Genomic DNA, 16,790 nt, shown 5'->3' with positions numbered 1-16,790 from the left:
TCATGGACCCACTGCCTATCACCAGAGCACATGGAGATGATTGGGGGAAGGCACCTGTTGCCAGCAGGCTGCGCTCAGTCTCTCCAAGACTTGTCAGTGGAAGGTCTAGAACAAAGGGACTCTTTCTTCCTGTTGGGGTGTAGACTTGGGCTGACCCCTGCCCCCATGACAGGAAGTAGAGTGAAGCCCAAACACATAAAACAGCAGAGGTATAAAAGTGGATCAGACAGGTAGTCTTGGAACCTCTGGATCCAGCTGTACCTAAAGATAGAACTACCAATAAATGTCTTAGACATGAAAATAACTGGGTCCTCATCCAGCTTAAGTGAGTGTCAGTTGAAATCCTACCACTTGCAAGCTAAAACAGCCAAACTAATACATTCTGTAACGGATAGCTGAAGGATATCACAGTTCTGGTGAGCAGAGGGAATCCCCAACGTTGAATGAGGTGGTGAACACAGAGCCTTAACCCAAGATTTAGACATTGACACAGAGTTCACCTGGATCCAAGTGATGCTTACCGTACTCAGGTGTCGTGTGCCACCAATCTGGAGGGGAAACAAAGCAGGATTACAAAGAAGGTCAGTAGAATCAAAGTGGGTCTAGTTCCTATGACTGGGATCAGGACAGTGGGATCTGAGAGGCTCCACGTACAGGGAGAAGAAGCCTTTTCTGAGAGTTTTCTGTGAGCCCAGATCATGTCATCAAAGGCACACACGCATCTAAGGAGGTGGCACAGCGCACAGGGCCATCAGCATGTCCTGCTGACTGGGTACTTCTTGGTAATGGCATCACCTAGACTGCATCTGGGGTGGAGGACAGGAAAAAGCTCTGTCCTCCCCATACACATAACTCTTGGTCCAGAGAATGCATTCCAGCAGAAATGACCCCAGGACACACCACCCTGTCACCCAAAGCTCTGGGGAGACACTGTGTAGCCACGAAGTCCTGAAATCACTGAGCCAGCCCAGAGGATGCCTGTGTTATGGCTCATTTGGAACCATCTACTCTAGAATGACCTATTACCCTAGAATGCTCTAGAATGACCAGGGCAGGTACTGAGAGGTGGAAAACCTCCACAGTCCCCTCCTGAGGCTACTGGTTGAGGGCCATGGGGGTGACTACGAGGGAGGGGACATCCCGCAGTCAAAAGGCAGCAGGACTCACCTGGCACAACCGTGGACTGGGTCTGGGCAGCTGGGGAGAGAGAAGGCAGGTCAGACACAGAGCACAGAAGGGGCCCCAAGGGGGCAAAGGGGTGACGCTAAGATGCAGAGCAGGCGAGGGGTCAGTCCATGGAGGGCGGGGCCTCTGCCTCCTCAACCCTCCAAAGAGGCTCCTCCTGAGGGGTCCCGGCAGCTCAGCACCCCTTATTTCCAACATCAAGGTGATTGACTCAGTGTCTGGATGACACAGTGGACCCGGAGCCAATCATCAGCCTCACAGCTCTTAAGGATCCACTGAGGCAGTGAGACACGGCTCCAGCTCCAGGTCAAGTCCCGAGTGTGATCTGTCTGGCTTGACCTTAGGGGATGACAAGGTGGTGCCTGGCAGGTCACACAGGGGCCACTGCCCTGCTCACAGCAGACCTGGTGCCCAGACCGTGCTTCCCAGTTCCTTGGAGGGGCCATGGTCCAGGACTCAGGAGGCAGAACCGGGGCCACCGGCAGCAGAGCCCATGACCTCTGCTCAGAGACCTCTTGGCAGACCTGCTCTCTGCCTCGGTTTGCACTGTGGCATGGAGCAGAGGGCATATGTCACTTTCAGTTTGTGTTTCTGTTCTAATCCTCCATCTACACACCCAGGGGCCAGACAGAAGCTAAAATACTGAATAAGCAAAGCACTAAGAGGTTTCCAAGGGAAAGGGAAATGTAGAGAAGGCTTCTCGAGGGGATCAGAATGTAAGCAAGGAACCACACCCAGCTTATTTGAGACCCACCTGAGCAGATGACGCTGGCGTCCTCGCTGTGTCCACAGTTGTGTGTGTTCCAGGGGTTGTGGGAGCAGCTCCACAGGTAGGTCTCATGTCCTGAGCAGCCCACGTCATCCAGGACAATGGGCCCTGAGCCCTGACCGAACCGCGCATTTCCTGGGGCTGAGATGGCCGAGCCACAGCCCAGCTGCCTGCAGACCACGTTGGCGTCGTTGGTGTCCCAGCTGTCGTCACACACGGTGCCCCAGGAGCCTTGGTACAGGACCTCCACCCGGCCCTGACACCTGTCACCTCCGTTCACCAGCCTCAGGGCCAAACCCGATTCGGTTCCTGAAAGGAGACAGGAAAAGTCAGCCTCCTGTTTCTCCTGAAGGTAAAGGCACTGAGGACTGAGATTCAGAATTCCTCCAGGATAAGGCTGCTGAGGTCTAGGTAGTGATGTCTGTAAGGACTTGACTGAGCATGTTCATTACTGTTTACCTCCAATGGCTGTGTGATAGAAACCTTGACTATGGACAGTGGACTAGCTCTGCAGGTTCTCCGATGGCATCCCCAAATTCAGCAATTCAGGGTCTGAATCCAGTCTCAGGATGCAGGTGGGAAGAGGAGAAGCCCTCAGCCTACGTCAGCAGCCTACATCCCAGACCTCTGTGAAAGAATGAGCCTCTAACAGAAGACCCCTGACACAGCTTCCCAGTTCCCACCAAGGTGCAGAGTTCGATCATTCACCCTTACATGGGAACCCACTCCATCAGGCCAAGGTGATTCTGAAGACTTTTCCACTAAGTACGTTCAGATACTTTCACAAAGTATAGCCTGAATTTTTTTTTTTAAGCTTGAATCCTGAAATAACCTTGGAATTGTTGAATATCATTGGAGTACTTGGAGATGACAGCAAGCTGTTCGTAATGCCTCCAGGACTTGTCAGCTCAACATCGAGAACAAAAAGACTCTTTCCTCCTGTGGCAGGAGACTTTGGCTGACAAGTGCCCCCTGACAGGAAGAACCCTGACAGTGAAGTTCATAAACAAAACCAAGCAGAGGTCAGAAAAGTGCTCGGACAAAGAATATTGGAACTTCTGGATCCAGCTATACCTGAAGCTTGCCCTATAGCTCAGTATCCTGGATATGTAAGCCGTGGCACCACCCCAAATTAAGAGAGTGTGAGTGGCCATCCTAATACTTGCAAACAAAAGCATTCTGAGTAACATATGGCACAACTCGTAGCTAAAGCTTATCCATAACTCTGGCAAGTGAAGGCAACCTTCCAGAGTAGATGAGGTGGTCAGCTCAGAACCTGGACCCAAAAGGCAAGAACTGCAGCCATGTCTGTGGACTGGAGTGAAACCCAAGGCCTGTGGGTCAGGAGGAAAAATGTGTTACTTACTGTGAGTGGTTGTCGTTGGTGGGGGCCGCCAATCTGGAAAGAAAACCAAGTGATTTTAGGATGCTGTTGAAAAGTTTAAAATTCCTTGGTCATCATTTTGGTGGGGAAATAAATCCTTGTCCTAATAAGGTCATCTCAGGACCCTGACTATTCCCACCTACATGTAACTGGCCATATGGAATCAGTACATAGAAGTTCCCGTCTTATTCAACATCACACATTATCACTGTGGCCAAAGGATCATTTTGGGAATTGCTTTCAACATGAAGGAATTTTTTAACAGACAGACATTTGTGAGTCTGCTACTGGGTCATGCTTCTAGCACGGTCACAGCTCTGCATGGCATGACTGGGACACTTATTTTCATAGAAACGGTCAGAGGACCTAATCCTGTCTCCCCTCATAGCAGCTCTGAGCAGCCACAGGCAGCAGGAGGTGGCAGGGGACCAGAGGTCCCTCCAGGGACAGCTGAGTGACAGCCCTGGTCCTGGGGCGTCCACTGGTCACTGGACAGCCGCTGGGGTCCTTTAATGGACTGGAACCTGGTGGTCCGGAGTCAACGATAAGAAAGTGAAAGAAGGAAAGAGGCTAATATTCCCTGGGTTACGCAGCTGGCCTTCACACTCCAGGGAATCAGCCAGAAATGGAGAGAGAGAGAGAAGGACACGGGGACCCAAGTCTCTGGTGGAACAAGGGTGCTTTATTGAATTCTGTGTGAGTAGATATACCGCATTACAAGGTAGCTTCTTCAGATAAAGATCAAAGACCAGACATTACAAGTTATCGAGGAAACAAGGAGCAACAGAGACCATAAGGCCAAAAGGCTGCTGCTGCTGCGTCACTTCAGTCGTGTCCGACTCTGTGCGACCCCATAGACAGAAACCCACCAGGCTCCCCCGTCCCTGGGATTCTCCAGGCAAGAACACTGGAGTAGGTTGCCATTTCCTTCTCCAATGTGTGAAAGTGAAAAGTGAAAGTGAAGTCGCTCAGTCGTGTCCGACCCTTAGCGACCCCACGGACTGCAGCCTACCAGGCTCCTCCATCCATGGGATTTTCTAGGCAAGAGTACTGGAGTGGCTTGCCATTGCCTTCTCCGATCCATATCAAAAGAGGGTCAGAGATAATCCCTTTCACCATATGGAAAAGCTAATGAAGAAAACCCTATGCAAGCATCCCATCTCTATGATCTCAGTCCTGGGAGTGGCTTGTCACTCCTCTCGCTCCTGACAGGAACTGATAAGGAACAGAGGGTTCAAGAGAGATAGGAAACAGGACACAGGAATCCTACTCTTAAACATTCCCTGACAGACAACCTCCAGAGTCCTCAGAGGAAAATGACTACCCAGGTAGCTGCTGTTCTTCTCCTTCTGGAAAAATGAAGCTGGAATCCCAGAGAGGGGAGTGGCTGGGTGGGGCTGCAGGGACTCACCTGGAGTGGAGGAGGTGATCTGTGCAGCTGCAAGAAAGAGGAAGCATGATCAGCCTGAGCACCCAGGCTCAATGTAAGAAACCCATCAGGTGCCTGAGAGAGAGATGCTGAGTGCCTGGGCCCTCCATGGCCTGAAAAGGGCAGCCTGGGTTTTGTCCAGGAGAACTGAATATGAAATACCAAGCTCAGACATCAGTCTCCACAATTAAAGTCTGAGGGGAATTTGCTCTTCCAACCTATAATCACCCCCCTGCTCCGGGGGTCCAATACTGAAGAGGCTGCAGTGGATCTATGAAATCCAGGACTGACCTCTATCAATGATGGAGTCTGTGAAACAGCCCATCTTCCATGGAAGCTCAGTGTGATTGCAGCCCAGTGCAAAGAAGAGCTCTTGTTGGGAGAAAATCACTCACTAAAATGCAGGTGGTGGAAACCCACCTGAGCAGATGACGCTGGCGTCCTCACTGTGTCCACAGTTGTGTGTGTTCCAGGGGTTGTGGGAGCAGCTCCACAGGTAGGTCTCGTACCCTGAGCAGCCCACGTCGTCCAGGACAATGGGCCCTGAGCCCTGACCGAACCGGGCACTTCCTGGGGCTGAAATGGCCCAGCCACAGCCCAGCTGCCTGCAGACCACGTTGGCGTCGTTGGTGTCCCAGCTGTCGTCACACACGGTGCCCCAGGAGCCTCCGTACAGGACCTCCACCCGGCCCTGACACCTGTGTTCACCATTCACCAGCCTCAGGGCCAAACCCGACTCGGTTCCTGGAAGGAGGCACGAAAAGTCACTCTCTTTGTCTCCTGAAGGAAGCAGTCCTGTTGTCTGAGTGTGATTTGGATATCTTCCAAGGAAAGGGACTGAGTCTAGATCTTGTTCCTTATCGAGAGCACTTGACTGAAGTCTGGCCATCATCGCTGACCCACCAGGGACTGTGTCAGAGAACCGCGTCTGTGTGCTGAGCTATGCACATTCTCTGATTGGTTCCCCACAACACCAGGAATTCAGGAGCCGAGCTCAGCCTTGGGATGCCAGAGGGAGTGGGTGCCCACGTCCTGCATCCCTAGTGACCCCTGAGATGGACAGGAGCCCATGCATCAGGGTACCACCAGACACAGCTTCCCAGCACCCACCCAGTTGCCTCTTTCTGCTGCTCACCCGACTCGGGTCTCTACGTCACCTGACCCGAGGTTGTTCTGAAGGCTCGCTTTCCACTGAACCCTTTCCATGTCTTTTTCAAATGCAAAACTTAGCCTGGATCTAAAATAAATCATGGACCCACTGCCTATCACCAGAGCACATGGAGATGATTGGGGGAAGGCACCTGTTGCCAGCAGGCTGCGCTCAGTCTCTCCAAGACTTGTCAGTGGAAGGTCTAGAACAAAGGGACTCTTTCTTCCTGTTGGGGTGTAGACTTGGGCTGACCCCTGCCCCCATGACAGGAAGTAGAGTGAAGCCCAAACACATAAAACAGCAGAGGTATAAAAGTGGATCAGACAGGTAGTCTTGGAACCTCTGGATCCAGCTGTACCTAAAGATAGAACTACCAATAAATGTCTTAGACATGAAAATAACTGGGTCCTCATCCAGCTTAAGTGAGTGTCAGTTGAAATCCTACCACTTGCAAGCTAAAACAGCCAAACTAATACATTCTGTAACGGATAGCTGAAGGATATCACAGTTCTGGTGAGCAGAGGGAATCCCCAACGTTGAATGAGGTGGTGAACACAGAGCCTTAACCCAAGATTTAGACATTGACACAGAGTTCACCTGGATCCAAGTGATGCTTACCGTACTCAGGTGTCGTGTGCCACCAATCTGGAGGGGAAACAAAGCAGGATTACAAAGAAGGTCAGTAGAATCAAAGTGGGTCTAGTTCCTATGACTGGGATCAGGACAGTGGGATCTGAGAGGCTCCACGTACAGGGAGAAGAAGCCTTTTCTGAGAGTTTTCTGTGAGCCCAGATCATGTCATCAAAGGCACACACGCATCTAAGGAGGTGGCACAGCGCACAGGGCCATCAGCATGTCCTGCTGACTGGGTACTTCTTGGTAATGGCATCACCTAGACTGCATCTGGGGTGGAGGACAGGAAAAAGCTCTGTCCTCCCCATACACATAACTCTTGGTCCAGAGAATGCATTCCAGCAGAAATGACCCCAGGACACACCACCCTGTCACCCAAAGCTCTGGGGAGACACTGTGTAGCCACGAAGTCCTGAAATCACTGAGCCAGCCCAGAGGATGCCTGTGTTATGGCTCATTTGGAACCATCTACTCTAGAATGACCTACTACCCTAGAATGCTCTAGAATGACCAGGGCAGGTACTGAGAGGTGGAAAACCTCCACAGTCCCCTCCTGGGGCTACTGGTTGAGGGCCATGGGGGTGACTACGAGGGAGGGGACATCCCGCAGTCAAAAGGCAGCAGGACTCACCTGGCACAACCGTGGACTGGGTCTGGGCAGCTGGGGAGAGAGAAGGCAGGTCAGACACAGAGCACAGAAGGGGCCCCAAGGGGGCAAAGGGGTGACGCTAAGATGCAGAGCAGGCGAGGGGTCAGTCCATGGAGGGCGGGGCCTCTGCCTCCTCAACCCTCCAAAAAGGCTCCTCCTGAGGGGTCCCGGCAGCTCAGCACCCCTTATTTCCAACATCAAGGTGATTGACTCAGTGTCTGGATGACACAGTGGACCCGGAGCCAATCGTCAGCCTCACAGCTCTTAAGGATCCACTGAGGCAGTGAGACACAGCTCCAGCTCCAGGTCAAGTCCCGAGTGTGATCTGTCTGGCTTGACCTTAGGGGATGACAAGGCAGTGCCTGGCAGGTCACACAGGGGCCACTGCCCTGCTCACAGCAGACCTGGTGCCCAGACCGTGCTTCCCAGTTCCTTGGAGGGGCCATGGTCCAGGACTCAGGAGGCAGAACCGGGGCCACCGGCAGCAGAGCCCATGACCTCTGCTCAGAGACCTCTTGGCAGACCTGCTCTCTGCCTCGGTTTGCACTGTGGCATGGAGCAGAGGGCATATGTCACTTTCAGTTTGTGTTTCTGTTCTAATCCTCCATCTACACACCCAGGGGCCAGACAGAAGCTAAAATACTGAATAAGCAAAGCACTAAGAGGTTTCCAAGGGAAAGGGAAATGTAGAGAAGGCTTCTCGAGGGGATCAGAATGTAAGCAAGGAACCACACCCAGCTTATTTGAGACCCACCTGAGCAGATGACGCTGGCGTCCTCGCTGTGTCCACAGTTGTGTGTGTTCCAGGGGTTGTGGGAGCAACTCCACAGGTAGGTCTCATGTCCTGAGCAGCCCACGTCGTCCAGGACAATGGGCCCTGAGCCCTGACCGAACCGGGCACTTCCTGGGGCTGAAATGGCCCAGCCACAGCCCAGCTGCCTGCAGACCACGTTGGCATCGTTGGTGTCCCAGCTGTCGTCACACACGGTGCCCCAGGAGCCTCGGTACAGGACCTCCACCCGGCCCTGACACCTGTCACCTCCGTTCACAAGCCTCAGGGCCAAACCCGATTCGATCCCTAGAGGGCAGCACAGGCAACCACTTCATGTTTCTCCTTAAGTCACAGGCCTAAGGCAGGTTCCACACTCAGGGAACTTCTAATGTCTTTAGATCAAAGCAGTCCATCCTAAAGGAAATCAACCTCGAATATTGACTGAAAGGACCAATGCTGAAGTTGCAACTCCAGCACTTTGGCCACCTAATGGAAGGAGCTGCCTCATTGGAAAAGACCCTGATGCTGGGAAAGATTGAAAAAGGGACGAGAAGGGGACAACAGAGGACGAGATGGGTGGACGGCATCACTGACTCAATGAACATGAGTTTGAGCAAACTCTGGGAGATGGTGAAGGACAGGGAAGCCTGGCTTGCTGCAGTCCATGGGGTCGCAAAGAGTCAGACACGACTAAGTGACTAAACAACAACAAATGGCCACAGTTCCCTGGGCTGGGGGTCACTTTGAATATGGCTGTGAGTTAACCTTCATCACAGGGAAATAAACAGAGACTTTCTTCCCCCAGCCCAGGCTGCCAGGACCTCAAGCTCTCCTGGCTGTAACTCTCAGGTCTCCTACTGGAGGGGCCCCCAGGGTGGGTTACAGGACCTCTGCACCCCAGGCTAAAGTACCATGGTTCCTGCAGAGTGAACAAAAATCAATGAGGCCTCATACGGACTCAGGTAGAGCCCAGACAAGCTGGCCCCCTCAACAGATTTCAATTGTCTCTCCAGGCTCTGTAACCAGTGAACTTGAATCCTAGCCTGACCCAAGGTCAGCATGTATCAGTGAGAATAATATGGTGGGCATGGAGCATGAGGAACAGGGCTCTCTTAGAGTCAGAAAACCAAGCTCCATCTTGGAGCTCCTTCAAGATGTCTCTGCAGGTTGATCCCTCCCCTATCTCAGAGTCAAGGTCCATGGAAGAGACACCCATTCAGTGAGGCCTTATTCAGAGGCCCTCCCCCTTTGAGAGCTGAGCACCCCTATCCCTTACGCCTTCTGCACCTCTTCTGGACCAGATATAGACCTCTGGGTGCAGCAGGAGAATGAGCCCACATGGATCCCACATAACAAACGTTACCTTCTGTCGCACTCGCTGTTGAGAGTCCCTCTGTGGCAAATATAACTGCAGAGTGAAGAGAAGAAAAGGTCATTGGGTTGTGGCTCTCCTCCAGGGAGAACTGGCCCTTGAGCTTGGCTAGGAAACGGGGCTGGAGGCAAAGATCCAGAAGCCCTGCCCACTGCCCCAAGGCTGTGTTCCTGCTGAAACAGAAGGCAAATCTGTCTCTCTGCCAGCCCTCATTCAATGTTGGAGGCCACCAGGGACATTCTTGGTTCCTGTTACCACCTCTTATGCTTCCACAATCTCCATTCAAAAAAATCACCCTGTAGATGAATGCCCCAAATCTGTTCACAAGACTAAACTTGAAATGGGCTTCCCTGGTGGCTCAGCAGTAAAGAGTGTGCCTGCAATGCAGGAGATGCAGGACACCTGGGTTTGATCCCTGGGTTGCAAAGATTCCCTAGAGTAGGGCATGGCAACTCACTCCAGTATTCTTGCCTGGAGAATCCCGTGGACAGAGGAGCCTGGCGGGCTACAGTCCTTGGGGTCGCAAAGAGTCGGATACAACTGAAGCAACCGAACACGCACAGTAACTTCAAATACCAACTGCCTGTTTCTATGACGCAAACATACTCTGAGATGACGACATCTACTGTCACTGAGATATTCCCGAGGGTGGCCCCAACTAGGAGGAAAGATGTCCCCAAAGATGCATTTCCAAAGCCAAGATACCTGCTGCAACATGGCTGCTTGGACGACATGCTCTCTTGGGGGACACATTCTCAGGTGATGGCTGGATTTCACGGCCATATCCTGTGCTTAGTGACACGAATGTACACTCAGCAGCACCCAGAGTAAATGCCAGAGGTTGCTCTGAGTGTGCATGTGCTCAGTCACTCCAACTCTTTGCAACTCCATAGACTGCAGCCCACCAGGCTCCTCTGTCCCTGGAATTCTCCAGGTAAGAATACTGGAGAGGGTTGCCATTTCCTACTCCAGGGGATCTTCCTAATCCAGGGGATCGAACCCACGTCTCCTGCACTAGCAGACGGATTCTTTATCACTGCGCCACCTGGAAAGCAGGAATAGCCAATTGCATGGCCTTTTGGCTTTTCCCAAGGTGCATTCTGGGCTTTTTTTAGCTCTATCTACTGCCCCCTTCTGGTCATTTCTGTGAATGGTCCTTGCAGAAATCCAGCTTCCACCTGTGCCTTTCTCCAGGAGGTCAATCACCAGAAACCTGCCCCTCAAGTCCCTCCCAGGCCATTCCTGGACCCTCAGGGCATGCTCTGAAAGGGCAGGGATTGGCCTCAACACAGCCAAGACCCAATAGCAGGGTCGGCTGCCCTAAGTGAGCGCATGAAAGATGCTAATGTACCAAAGTTGGCACAAAGGGTGTGTATGCTCACTGTGGAGAAGGAAGAGAGAGGATCCATTTAGAAAAAATCATGGACAGAGCCAAAGAGACCTGTTCTGGGTGCAAATCCCTGCCCAGCCACTGGCCCACCACGTGACCTGAGACATAGAACTTGACAAGTTACCTAACGATGACCTGGTTCCCCCATCCGCACAAGGTTAATTATCCTACTCACCTCAAAGTGCTGCTGGGAAGATTTCATGACAGTAGCACTTACTATGTGCACTAGCTCAGCACTTATTCTGTGCCAGCCAGTCTTTCAAATGCTTTTTTTAAAAATATATTAACTCATTCTTTGTAAGAAAATAATTTTGTGCAGGGTACAAAGCGAGTCCTTGGGGGATATTAACTGTGTTCGATAGAACTGGCATTCATTGCAAGAAGAGGCACTGATTCTACCCACCTCCCACCACCTCCTGACTTCAAGCTGAAGCTAATCTCATGCAGTGAATGACTGACAGGTAGAGAGAAGAAAGCTGAGCGCCGAAGAACTGATGCTTTTGAACTGTGGTGCTGGAGAAGACCCTTGAGAGGCCCTTGGACTGCAACCAGTCCATCCTAAAGGAAATCAGTCTTGAATATTCATTGGAAGAACTGATGCTGAAGCTGAAACTCTAATACTTTGGCTACCTGATGCGGAGAGCTGACTCATTTGAAAAGACCCTGATGCTGGGAAAGATTGAGGGCAGGAGGAGAAGGGGACGACAGAGGATGAGATGGTTGGATGGCATCACCGACTCGATGGACATGAGTTTGGGTAAACTCCAGGAGTTGGTGATGGACAGGGAGGCCTGGCGTGCTGCAGTCCATGGGGTCGCAAAGCGTCGGACACGACTGAGCGACTGAACTGCCTGACTGAGAGAGACGAAGGGAGAAGAAGGACACAGGGGACTCGCTGGGTGTGTGTCTGGGACACACCAAGGGTCCTGGCACCCCTGGACTCCTCTTGCTCCTTCCTTGCATTCTAAGGGGCAGGCCCTTGTCCTGTGGCCAAGGCTGCACTCAACCTCAGTTTGCCGCATCCCTGGCCGACCCAGCCAGCGAGCAAAGCCCCTGGGAAGGCAAGTAAAGAAAAAAATGTCTTACCATCGTTTATAGTCTGGAAATTCTCCTGATCTAGAAAGAAATACAGATTCATCTTAGTCGGTGCTGCTGTTTGTAAATGACACACGGTCACAGCAAAGGCTTGAGGGTCACCTTACAGTCACGCCAGGGGGCGCTGTGATTCAGTCTTGGGCTTGTGGGCTTGCAGCATTTTTTTTTTTCTTTTTTAGCACTTCAAAAAGAATTATTTTACTGAAGTATAGTTAATTTATAATATAGTGTTGTTTCTGATGTACTGCAGAGTGATTCAGTTATATATTTATATATACACACACATATATACACATATGTTATTTTTCATATTCTTTTCCATAGGGTTTAAATACTTATTAAAAAAATAACTAGAAAACTTAATGATTGATACGTGTTTCACACAGTAATTCCTGATTTTTCATGTAACTTGTGGTCATATTTATGATGACTTTTTTTCTCAAAAACTATTCTTTCATTAATTTTTATTGGACTGCAGTTACTTTACAGTGTTGTGTTAGTTTCCTGCTGTATAGCAAAGTGAACCAATCATATGTATACATATATCCACTCTTTCAGATTTCAACTTTTTAATGTATAAATTAAGAAGCTTTAAACATATAGTTGAACATTATTTTCTCTATAGTTTCTTTTTTGTCATTTAAAAACATCCTACCACTTCATTTTTTTTTTACTTGATACAGATTCAGTCAAATTTAATTTTCTTATACAAAGAATAATAGAAGTTAAGATGCACATTTCCAGGTATCTTGTCTTTTTTTTTTTTACTTTGCAATATTGTATTGGTTTTACCATACATTGACATGAATCCGCCCCGGGTGTACATGTGTTCCCCATCCTGAAACCCCCTCTCACCTCCCTCCCCATCCCATCCCTGTGGGTCATCCCAGTGCACCAGCCCCAAGCATCCCGTATCATGCATTGAATGTGGACTGGCAATTCGTTTCACATATGATAATATACATGTTTCAGTGTCATTCTCCCAAATCATCCCACCCTCGCCCTCTCCCACAGAGTCCAGAAGACTGTTCTATACATCTGTGTCTCTTTTGCTGTCTCACATACAGGGTTACTGTTACCATCTTTCTAAATTCCATATGTATGTGTTAGTATACTGTATTGGTGTATTTCTTTCTGACTTACTACACTCTGTATAATAGGCTCCAGTTTCAGCCACCTCATTAGAACTGATTCAAATGTATTCTTTTTAATGGCTGAGTAAGCTGAAACTCCAATACTTTGGCCACCTCATGCGACGAGTTGACTCACTGGAAAAGACTCTGATGCTAGGACGGATTGGGGGTGGGAGGAGATGGGGACGACAGAGAATGAGATGGCTGGATGGCATCACCGACTCGATGGATATGAGTTTGAGTGAACTCCGGGAGTTGGTGATGGACAGGGAGGCCTGGCGTGCTGTGATTCATGGGGTCGCAAAGAGTTGGACACGACTGAGCGACTGAACTGAACTGAATACTCCATTGTGTATACGTACCACAGCTTTCTTATCCATTCATCAGGTTTTGTAATAGAACTTCAAAACAAATGGGTCGGCTATGGGGCGTTCAGTAGTTTTATATGTAATAAAGTGCATATCTGTTTACCATGCCCCCTAACACTAGTTAACAGTCCCATGTGATCTATGCTCAGAAACCACCCAGCTTATTTCATTCTCCTGAGTACTATCTTTTCTGCCGAGCAGGCTGCATCGATCTCCAAGTCTGAGGATTTTGTGGATGGGAACCTTGTCTGAGCCCTCTCCATGGACTAAATGGAGGATGTCCAGCCGAAGGGGATGGTAATGAGGGACAGGATGGCACAAAACGGAGGCTGTGCCAGACTGCTTGTTGCTTGGTGTAACAACAATTCAAGACGTGACCAAGGATTAACATCCCGGAAATGTGCTCACGGATCCTTCTCTGGACTTGCCTCCATCGTCTCCACGCAGATTTAGACAAGGACTTAGAAGGCAAACAAGAACTGAGTCTGAGCGGTAGCTGCCCACCTGTGTGCTCTTCACTCATTTGCCCCCAAAGACGAATGGTGTTCTACCACCAATGGCAAGTGATACTTCTGAACTCCGTTGATCAGAAGTCCTTTTTTTTTTTTTTTCTAAAGCTTCAGGAAATATGTCAAAGGCACAATTTGGGAAATGGAACTTAGAGATAAGCCCCCATCAGGGCACTGTGATGCTTAGATAAAATATTAGGGTGGGGGTGAGGGTAGGGTGACTAAGTCAACCTGAATCTGTGTCTGTTCCCTCAAGTTCGTGGCGTCAGTGCCAGGAATGACAGGAAAATGCTCTTCCTCCTCCGTCTGGCCATCTCTTACACCAGCCCTACCCTCCGTTTGCCTGTGACTTCCACGGGGTGGTTCTCTCTGATGGCTTGAGCACATGCCTCTTGCCAAGGACATCTCTCCCCAGCACCCATCACAGCTGCACTTGTAACTGTGTGCTCAGAGACCACTGTCTGTCCTTCCATAAAATCCTAAGTTGCTACAGGGGCCTGTCCTCTTTAGAAGGGTCCTGGTAGGACTAGCTCTTGACAGATGAGGTGGCACGGATGTTGAGCCCATTGTGAAAGATGTGTGAAAGTTCAATATTAGCAACTCTCTTATGGAAAAGTCTTTACAACAACAAGCCAGACTTAACGATGTAGCCAATAACCATTTGGGAAAATGTTTAAAAGCTGCATTTACTTGACATTAGATTGGGGGTAGGAGGAGACGGGGAAGACAGAGAGTGAGATGGCTGGACGGCATCACCAACTCGATGGACATGAGTTTGAGTGAATTCCGGGAGTTGGTGATGGACAGGGAGGCCTGGCGTGCTGTGGTTCATGGGGTCGCTAAGAGTTGGACACGACTGAGCGACTGAACTGAACTGAACTGAAGCAAAATGTAGACATTAAGAAAAAATAAGTTTAAAAAGGTAGCACTTAAAATATATGCATAGATCTTCTGTCACTTGCTTTGGAAATTCTTAGTCAAATCTTATAAGTACGTTGCAAACATTAAAGCTTAATTCAGTCCTGGGCCATATAGCATGCTTGCTCAAAAAGGGGTCTTCAGACCATCTTTATTTTTGGTTACATAAACATGCAGATTCCTAAGTCCCACCCCAGACCATCCAAATCCAAGTGTCTGGGGGTGGGGAGGTGAATTCTAAGGACCTGCATTCAAGCAAATACCCTAGCTGATTCTGATGTGCACTGAAGTTTGGGGCAAAGGCAAAATAAAATCAAAGAAAAAACTAACTGTATAACCACAGTCCATTCGTGCTATAGCTGAAAGAACTTTCTATTGCCTTTGTGTTTCCATAAAGGACACAAATCACATTATTACCCAATCCTCATACCATTCACTAAATTCCAGAGAGGCAGTGTTTATTCTTCAGATATAAATAGCTGTATAGAATGATAAACTTGAAACCAAATGCACGATACCATTTTCAAAATACTTACCATGTGTTCTGGGAGGATCTGACTCAGAGACTATAAAAGAATAAAAGAAAAATCAGACATGTGCATGTTTCATGCACAAGGGCCCTAACCAAGAAATCCACCTTTGAGTCATTGCTTTTCTTATAGTTGACTCTGAATTAAAGATCTAGTGCAGTGAGAGATCTAAGCTTGCTTCCAAGATGCCTGCAGGGTGAAAGTCCACAAAGACTTGTTTTCTTGTTTGTTTTTTTTCAAAAAGGAGTCTGCACTTGTCTCATCTCTCCCCCTTCCTTGCACACACCCAAGGAGGCCCGTTTTTAAAAGATTAATCGTGGCAGATGATTTTGAACATTTTCTAGCCTGGGAACCTGGGGTCATACTCCAGAGTTTAACGTCATACTCAAGAATTTTACAAGTGTCACCTAAGCTCATCCTCATGTAAGCCCCATAAGGAAGCTGGCTTGAGTAGGTGACCCAGATCAACTGACCGGGAAGTGGCAGCCGGACCTGTACCCAGATGGTTGCTCGTAACCATTTCGCCGCTCTACCTTCCCGTGCATATATATTTACCATTTGTATTATTTGTATTTGGCTCAAATCACAGTCTGTGCTTTTGCACAAGCAGGTATGCTCATGCACACACAGGACTGCATAAAAGAGGAATTAGGGAGCAGAAGTAGGTAGCATTTAAAGCACTGGCTGAGGCCAGGGTATTCCTTATTTCCCCAAGACTTGTCAGCAGTTCTAGGGAAGAAAAGGAATGTGATTCTCACCAGAGAGGCTCAGCTAGATACTGCTGCCCCCCACTGCCCCTGCCGCCCTGCTGTCTGTAGCCCCTGCTGGACACCCAGTGGGGCCGCCTGGGGATCAGAGACCTTGGGAAAAGTGTGATTGGACAGACACTGGTATGGAGCCTGGAGACCGATCTCATGGTCAGTATGGAACCTCACAAGGAAGGAGCTAAGGGTCTAGGTGGACCCCATCAGAGGAAACCCTTCCTGTCCCACATCTAAAACCCAGCAGAATTCTCTGTGGCAGTCCCTCCTGAGTCCTTGGGGGTGGCCTTGGACACACAGTCACCCAGCCCGGGAGTTCAGGTAGACTTACCAGAGCTGAGTAACTCCCAGAAAGCACTTTCTGTGGTGTCTCTCGTTGATGTTGCTGGAACTACAAAGAAAAACAGCCAGATGAGAGCTCTTCCAAAAACAAGCATTAAATCCAGACCCACCCTCCCTCCCATCAGCTAATTCGAGCAGCAGAGGGAGTTGCATTGCTCTTTGCTTCGGAGGGTAGCTGAACCCACCATTCATTAATTCACTGATTCACTCAGGGAATATGGACCTGTCTCTGACCACACAGGGGCACAGGGCAGAGGGGTACATCACTGAAGGTAGATGTAGTCCTCTGGAGCTCAGAGGCCAACGGCAGCCGGACTTCGTGCACGCGCTCTGTCTCTCAGTCGCATCCAATTCTTTGTGATCCCATGAACTGTAGCCCGCCAGGCTCCTTCGTCCATGGG

General features: G+C 49.7%; 1 protein-coding gene across 5 annotated transcripts in view; it reads right to left on the bottom strand.

Moving 5' to 3' along the window:
• Positions 1-16,790, bottom strand: part of DMBT1 (deleted in malignant brain tumors 1) — a 69,188-nt gene that overhangs the window by 41,780 nt on the left and 10,618 nt on the right. For 4 of the 5 annotated variants that reach the window (XM_055424464.2, XM_055424467.2, XM_088842402.1 and 1 more), the window contains exons 2-14: positions 16,379-16,438; positions 15,293-15,322; positions 11,820-11,849; positions 9,335-9,379; positions 7,954-8,277; positions 7,182-7,211; positions 6,536-6,562; positions 5,188-5,511; positions 4,750-4,776; positions 3,321-3,353; positions 1,940-2,263; positions 1,168-1,197; positions 522-548 (exon numbers count right to left, since the gene is read on the bottom strand). In XM_055424464.2, the coding sequence (XP_055280439.2) occupies positions 522-548; positions 1,168-1,197; positions 1,940-2,263; positions 3,321-3,353; positions 4,750-4,776; positions 5,188-5,511; positions 6,536-6,562; positions 7,182-7,211; positions 7,954-8,277; positions 9,335-9,379; positions 11,820-11,849; positions 15,293-15,322; positions 16,379-16,438 (1,311 nt within the window). The remainder of the gene's footprint in view (positions 1-521; positions 549-1,167; positions 1,198-1,939; positions 2,264-3,320; positions 3,354-4,749; positions 4,777-5,187; positions 5,512-6,535; positions 6,563-7,181; positions 7,212-7,953; positions 8,278-9,334; positions 9,380-11,819; positions 11,850-15,292; positions 15,323-16,378; positions 16,439-16,790) is intronic. The other variant, XM_055424465.2, reaches the window with a different exon arrangement.

Source organism: Moschus berezovskii, chromosome 12 (assembly GCF_049115385.1).
Source record: "Moschus berezovskii isolate FMDL1 chromosome 12, NW_MosBer_1.0, whole genome shotgun sequence".
Classification (NCBI taxonomy): Eukaryota; Metazoa; Chordata; class Mammalia; order Artiodactyla; family Moschidae; genus Moschus; species Moschus berezovskii.
The sequence above is the reverse complement of the archived record's forward strand: the minus strand, read 5'-3'. Positions and strand labels throughout refer to the sequence as shown.